The sequence below is a fragment of the Etheostoma spectabile genome, chromosome 4 (assembly GCF_008692095.1).
Source record: "Etheostoma spectabile isolate EspeVRDwgs_2016 chromosome 4, UIUC_Espe_1.0, whole genome shotgun sequence".
In the NCBI taxonomy this organism is placed as follows: domain Eukaryota; kingdom Metazoa; phylum Chordata; class Actinopteri; order Perciformes; family Percidae; genus Etheostoma; species Etheostoma spectabile.
In genome coordinates, this window is record NC_045736.1 from 34,390,605 (window position 1) to 34,397,526 (window position 6,922).

At 39.3% G+C, this 6,922-nt stretch overlaps 1 protein-coding gene across 4 annotated transcripts in view; it reads right to left on the reverse strand.

Moving 5' to 3' along the window:
* LOC116687629 (helicase with zinc finger domain 2) overlaps positions 1 to 6,922 on the reverse strand; it is a 43,821-nt gene that overhangs the window by 12,323 nt on the left and 24,576 nt on the right. For all 4 annotated transcript variants that reach the window (XM_032513136.1, XM_032513135.1, XM_032513138.1 and 1 more), the window contains 4 exons: positions 6,565 to 6,672; positions 3,288 to 3,802; positions 2,555 to 3,193; positions 860 to 1,658 (listed from right to left, as the gene is read on the reverse strand). In XM_032513136.1, the coding sequence (XP_032369027.1) occupies positions 860 to 1,658; positions 2,555 to 3,193; positions 3,288 to 3,802; positions 6,565 to 6,672 (2,061 nt within the window). The remainder of the gene's footprint in view (positions 1 to 859; positions 1,659 to 2,554; positions 3,194 to 3,287; positions 3,803 to 6,564; positions 6,673 to 6,922) is intronic.

Below are 6,922 nucleotides of genomic sequence, written 5' to 3' on the forward strand. Positions count from 1 at the left end.
GACCGATGAGGTTAAAATAGAACTTTTTGGTTGGAATGAGCAAAGTTACATTTGTAGAAAAAAGGGCACAGAATTTAATGAAAAGAACCTGTGTCCAACCATTAAGCTTGGGGGTGGATCATGCTTTGGGGTTGTATTGCAGCCAATGGCACAGGGAACATTTCACGAGCAGAAGGAAAAATGGATTCAATCAAATTTCAGCAAATTTGGGGCGCTAACTTGATGCCATCTGTGAAAAAGCTGAAGTTAAAGAAAGGATGGCTTCTACAAATGGATAATGATCCTAAACACACCTCAATATCCACGGTGGATTACATCAAGAGGCGTAAACTGAAGGTTTTGCCATAGCCTTCACAATCTGCTGACCTCAGCATAATGGAAAATCTATGGATAGACCTTAAAAGAGCAGTGCGTGACAAACAGCCCAGAAATCTCAAAGAACTGGAAGACTTTTGGAAGGAAGAATGGGCGAAGATACCTTAAACAAGAATTGAAAGACTCTTGGCTGGCTACAAGAAGGGTTTCCAAGCTGTGATACTTTCCAAAGGGAGCGGTACAAGGTATTAAATCTGCAGGGTGCCCAAACGTTTGCAGACGCCATTTTTTTGTTTTCTGTTACTTTGAAAGTGTAAATGATGGAAATAAAATCTAACTTTTTGTGACATATAATACAAATGTCTAATCTGTCATTTGATGCCTTTTGGAGATTTTTCCATATTTTCTTGGCTTATTTATGTACATTAATACACATTTTTACCTTGGTTGCCCAAACTTTCAAACCCCACCGTAACAATGACAATTAAAATACATCAATGCAGAAATCATCACTGTTTCAGTCTTGTAACAAGTTGTAATTTACCTGACATCCTTCTGATAGAACGCAGATTGAACTTTGGTCCTTGGTCCCCCAGGTCAATGGCCAGTACTCGAGAACCTCTTTCACTGCTTCAACCACTTTGGCAACCTCTTCTTTGTTAAACCAAGACATTGATACAGTGTCCAAAAGACACTCTCCCCTCACATGGTGAAACTGTAGGGCATGGCCATTTTCAGGAGCCGGAATATTTCCAGTGGCTTTGATAACATCATTCTTACCAACGTAGAAATGGGTGGAGACAAACTCCACAATTTCTTTGGTTGATCGGTAGTTTTCACTGAAAATGATTCTACTATTCTGGGCAGCATCACACTTTTGGCCTTGATAATAGTGGAACAAGCGATTAAGGAGTGTGTGATTTGAACGGTGATGATCGTCAACTGAGAAAAGCTTGGGTCCCATTTGCATGTGATCCCCAGCCAAAACAACTCTGGTGTTTGGCCCAGCAAGACCAAAGGCCATCAAAGCCTCACATTCTAGCATCTGAGAGGCTTCATCAATAAGTATGTGGGTGAAGTATCCCTCTGGGAGCTTTAGGTCATGGAAATGTCTTGCCATTGTTGTGGTGGTTATGATTATTTTGTAGCGATCAAGGGCAGCTTTTGTGGGTGGTAAAAAATTCTGTCCATCTTCTGAAAGCAAACAGTATTTTAAAGTTATCTCATCTGTGGCCAAGAAAGCACTCCCTTGTTTGTTTGCTTTTATTCGAATTGGCCTTATTGCATCATTTTTCTTGTCGATGAATGGATGGAAGTGATCTCTGACGTACAAATCTGCAGAACTTAAAACAAACTAAAATTACAATATTGTCAAAGGCATATTAAAAACTTTACAACATTACATCTTAGAGCAAAAAGCTTAGTCTTAAATAAAACTTTTACTTGCACATGTCCATCCCACACAGTCAATCAATCAATCAACCAATCAATTAATCAATATTTCATTAAAGGCATACTTAGCAGCATTGTTGGCGGACATTTGTAAACACACCGTTCAAATTTGGCTATTCAAATACAGACTGTTTTGACGCCTCATGTTTGGCAATTTTTTGCCATCGGAACTGGGAACGATAATGCGGCCTAGCCAGAGTTGTTTATGGTGGCAATTTCTGACAGTTGCTGACTTTCAACCCTTCTGAAGCGACTCATCCAGTGGATTTACACGAATCTCCGGTATGGGAAATTGTCACGCTAATGCTAGCTGTAGCTAGATAGCTTGGTTAGCAGAACGCTGAACAAGACATTTTAGGCAACCAAATGTTCCACTTAACTTAGATGAAGTTCAGTTTGAGGGTCAACATTTAAGTTCAAACGTGGACCACCAACAACTTCACATCTATTTATGGTTATGGTTTATGGTTAGAATTGCTAAGCCTCTGTCATGATTGACAGGTCCCCGTCTAGCCACAACCCAAAAGCATCCATTGCTTTATTCTGTATTTTAAAACAAATGGGACCATATTTCACAAAATGACCATAAGCTCATGGAAATGTTAACTGAGGTTATAAATCAAATGAGAAGTTGGGTAATTTTCTCTTCTCGTCCATTATTTTTCCAGTCTATGATCATGTGTGATGAATGAGAGGGATTATGTTTGCATTAGTTTTTACAGTATTTGTTTTTTTAGGAAAATGATGCTTAGTACACCTTTAAACAATTATCAATTATATGTATTACCTGTTGGTGTGGGTGCAAATGAGCACTTTGTTGTGAGGCTGCTTACAAAGCTCTCTGGCTGCTGTGGCAAGGGTGAAGGTTTTGCCAGTTCCAAATGGTCCATAGATTAGGAGTGGTGCCACGTGTTTTTGGACATTAGAATTACCGGTGATAAAGTCAATTGCTGCCTGCTGCTGTGCATTCAGCTTCTCATAACGAATGCTATTCACAGGAACTCCACAGTTTTTAAGGTCTGGTAGCACTCTTTTTGTATCAGGAAGGAGGTCTATGGCCTTGTGCATGTGGCAGAAGCTGTGGCGATTCAGCTGAAACTGGACTTCCATTTGGTACGTTTTATTGCTTTTGAGTGTAAGATCAGAGCAACATTTTTTAGACAGTTGCAAATACATTTGGTGCTCACTTGTGGTGTCCTTCAAAATGATGGCCTCATAGACCTTGGAGTTTCGACCTTCTGAAGATAAAGGTGCTATCAGGCCAGACTGGATGCTTCGTTTAAGAACCAGTCCCTCAGGGGTGTCTGGTGTGAGATTACAAGGAATTGAGACAGCGCAGAAGAGTTCTCCCTGAGGAGCCATAATCATGCCAAACCTTGTGCTGTTCAACGTATCCATTGTTGTAATTTCTCCACAAACATTCAGTCTAAACAAAGAAAATAAGGAAACAACTTAGTTTTTGTAAATATGTGCTACTTCTAAACATCTTAAAAGGAAACCGCTACAGATAAGCATATTACCTTGAAACAATCTGGTCCTCCGCCCGTTCCTCGTTGTACAGGAAGTGATGCATTCTTTCTTTGTAGTTGTCATTATTCAGAGGTTCTTGGCTGTTGCAGGAGGACTTATACAGAAAGTTAATCTGAGGAGGCTTGTACTCCTTTAACAGCTCCTCCTGTTCTTCTGTCCTGGACGAACAAGGGATAAAAACCCTGTTCCCTCGATGCCAACGCTCAGCACTTTGTAAGGTGGCTCCACGGTTCCCAATTGGTTGTTCAATGTCCTTTAATGGCAGCTGGCCTAGTCTTACTCTGAGTTTCTTCAGTAGCACTGGTCTCATGTCAAAATCTAGCACTAACCACTGGTCGTACAGGCCTGGGGTCATGGATGTGAAAGACACAGTGATGTCGTAGGTCATGTCTTTACTGAGAAAGTGTTCACCTGAGGAGTAGATGCAGGGCACGGTACTTAGGTCACCAAGAGTGAACGAAGCTCCTGGTTCCTGCTTTAGCAGCGCCACGTGCACAAGCTGTCTCTGTACATACAGAAAAGTGACAATTAAGCTTATATTACCTTGAAAACAATGATACTATGACACACCATTTTTGGAACATGAAAGACTATTCAAGATGAAGATTGTGTAAACACAACACTGACACCAAGAAGACAAATAGTGCACTGAGTATCTATGCTAAAGGTCTAACAGCATCTAACTGACCTTAGTTAATTATGTTAGTGATAATGTATGTCATTATGGACAACTAGAACCCCGACAAGCTGATGCAGAACTTTAATTGAAATGGTTCAATTCACAATAATGACCGGCTTGCTCTACATTATACCACTTATTAGACGGCTTATTGCACAGCTTATTACATGGATAATCATATAAAGGTTACTCCATAGAAATAAAATGGATAAAGAGGCCATTTCAATTCAAATCAACATAGCAGAATGGTCAGGATGGGCAGGATTTTTTGTGGGTACCATTGCTCGGCTAGCATAGGCTATTGAGCATGCGCACAGGTAACTAAGCAACAGTGGAGATTGTCTGCGAAAGCAGAGAGGAGCTCGCAGTGCTGACAAATGGAGCTTGGAGTAATAAGGAGTAATATAAAAAAATGGTTTGAGTTTGTGACTTTCCATATTGCGGCAACCAAATGAAAAGATATTTGGGCTTCAGCTTTCACTGTCTACCGCTCCGCAACCGGGAGATTTTATAGTTGTGACTGGTTGCACTTCAGCTTGATGTGCAAAATCCCATGCCAACATTACATGAGAGAGATTACCGTTTAAAGCAAACATTTTGATGAGGAAAAATTCACCAAAAAGAGCGTCCTGGTATCTGAAGGAAAGTAACATTCCAAAAGCAAAAAGATAAATTGGAGGTAACGTCTTTAAGATTTATACTTTACAAGGCTGAAGTAATACTCACACTTTTGTTATTGAGATTTTAACCCGAGTATAATATTACCGACATGTAATTAGCGATGAGTTATATTACTGCCTTACAGCAAAAATGCATATATTACTGTAATTGCCTTACTTTTATAACGCCTTAATCCATAACATTATGACATGATCATGATAGACAAACGCATCCTCAATGTTACTGTTTTGGCCATTGAACACAATGTTCTTTCTCATACTTACTTATTTATCGGAGCTGTCTAAAAACACTGACACAATGTTGTTATTATCTCAAAGCTCCGTCTTCATCTCTCTCTCTCAGCTGACAGTGTCTGCACCGTTGCTTAGTTACCTATGCGCATGATCAATAGCTCTTGAACTCTTGTAGCTCTCTTGGCTCCACTGTGGTGTTAGGTCATTGAATGTTTCTTCATAGTTATTACTAACGACATAACCACGGTAGATACTTTTTTTGTGGAAAAAATTAATTTTGGAATATTGGATTGTCTGAGTTCGACAATTGACTACTGTGGACTTCACCGGAAAACAGGAAATACACAGAGGTATGGATTAACACAACTTTTATGCCTTTTTTCACATCTACAGCAGTCAGATCCACTGTGTTCCCTTGGAAGGAATCACTGCACATGAGTAGGCCCTTGTAATGCCATTTTGAACATGTTAAGAGGCTAAAAACACATTTTAAACTTTCCCTGTTTGAGCCTGTTGGGTGCTAACTCTAGCAGGAGGATAACACGGTGTAGATAGCACCGATTGGTTTCATTTTTCTCTCTACTGACAGCACTCCAAATTTACAAACAACAAAGCTACATGTTGCAATTGACCGGAATTCTCCTTTAAGGTGGAGTTGGAAAGCTAACGTTAGCCAATGAACCACTGGTTCCACCGTGCTGTCATGCTGCATTGGTTACAGAGAATAAGCTGAACAGCGGGCTGGGTCTAACGTTAGCGGTCCGCTGATATGATTGAGTGTCTTAATAGGATTGATTATCATTATACGATTGATTATCATCAAATGATTGGTTGTCATCATTCGACTGATAAAGGATGATTTTCTCGGACGTCATTGTGATAATTCTGCTGATAATTCCATCACACAACAATAGGAATACTGATTGATTGATCCATTTGGTCTCACAAACTAATGTATTCTTTAAAAAATAAAATGTATAAAGACATCGTACATAGAAACAATATCTGGGGAAGTGTAGAAATTGAACTGGCTTGCAAACCCAGAGAGAAGGAGGGTAAACATACTTTGTTTCAATTACAAATACATTTTCATGAGCATTAGCTGACATTATGGTATCGACATTATACGTGTCGAAAATACTCGTGAAAGGTAAACTACAAAACCTGAAAGCCACTAAGCCCACTGAAAATTATTACTATTATATGCTGACCATTACATATGATAAACACATTTAGGCTCTTTTCAGTCCAGTTAGAATGATGAAAACCAGTGCAATGAAGCTCAGAAAGTACATTTGTTACAATTCTTTGGCGCCACCTATGGTTACAATGCAACAAAATTGTAAATTCTCCTAATAATATTGCACACTTGGAATAACAAGCCCATCTCCAATGAGTGGAGTTCAGAGTGGGTTTGGTGTGAAAGGTTTGGACACAAAAGCTGTATTTTTTTTTCTTTTTCTGTTTCATCTCCAGTGTGAAAGCCCAGACTCTTTGTCGGTCCAATCTGGTCCTGAACTACCAAAAAATGTGAAATGAACACAGGGACAAAAACACACCTGCTGTGTCTGTATAAAGTAGTAAGTAGTAGTAGTAAGATATTCAGCAGCTGGACTTTTGTGCAGTGGACCCAAGAAAAGCAACCAACTTCATGCCTTATTGTAAAAATCTCACCTCTGTTTCCACTTCGAAGTTCCACTGCAGTGTTGCATTGGTCTGTTCACACTCCACAGTTAAATCTTCATCACAGGAGACGCTGACATCGTCAACGTCTTCTGAAATCTGTTCAACATTTGAGACAATTAATCAAAATAGCATGGTGCACTGCCTTTGTTAGAAATTACAGCCATATAATTTTTTGTTATACAGTACTTAAATTATATCTAGTTTACTTTTTCTAAATGTGATGAAGGGAATTTAAAGGGACCATTCTACAGTGTTGTGAGTATTTGGAAAGCAGGAATTATTATACTTTTTTTATTATACATTTCAAAAATGTTTAAACTTGTTTGGCTTCTGATCTTCTACAGAT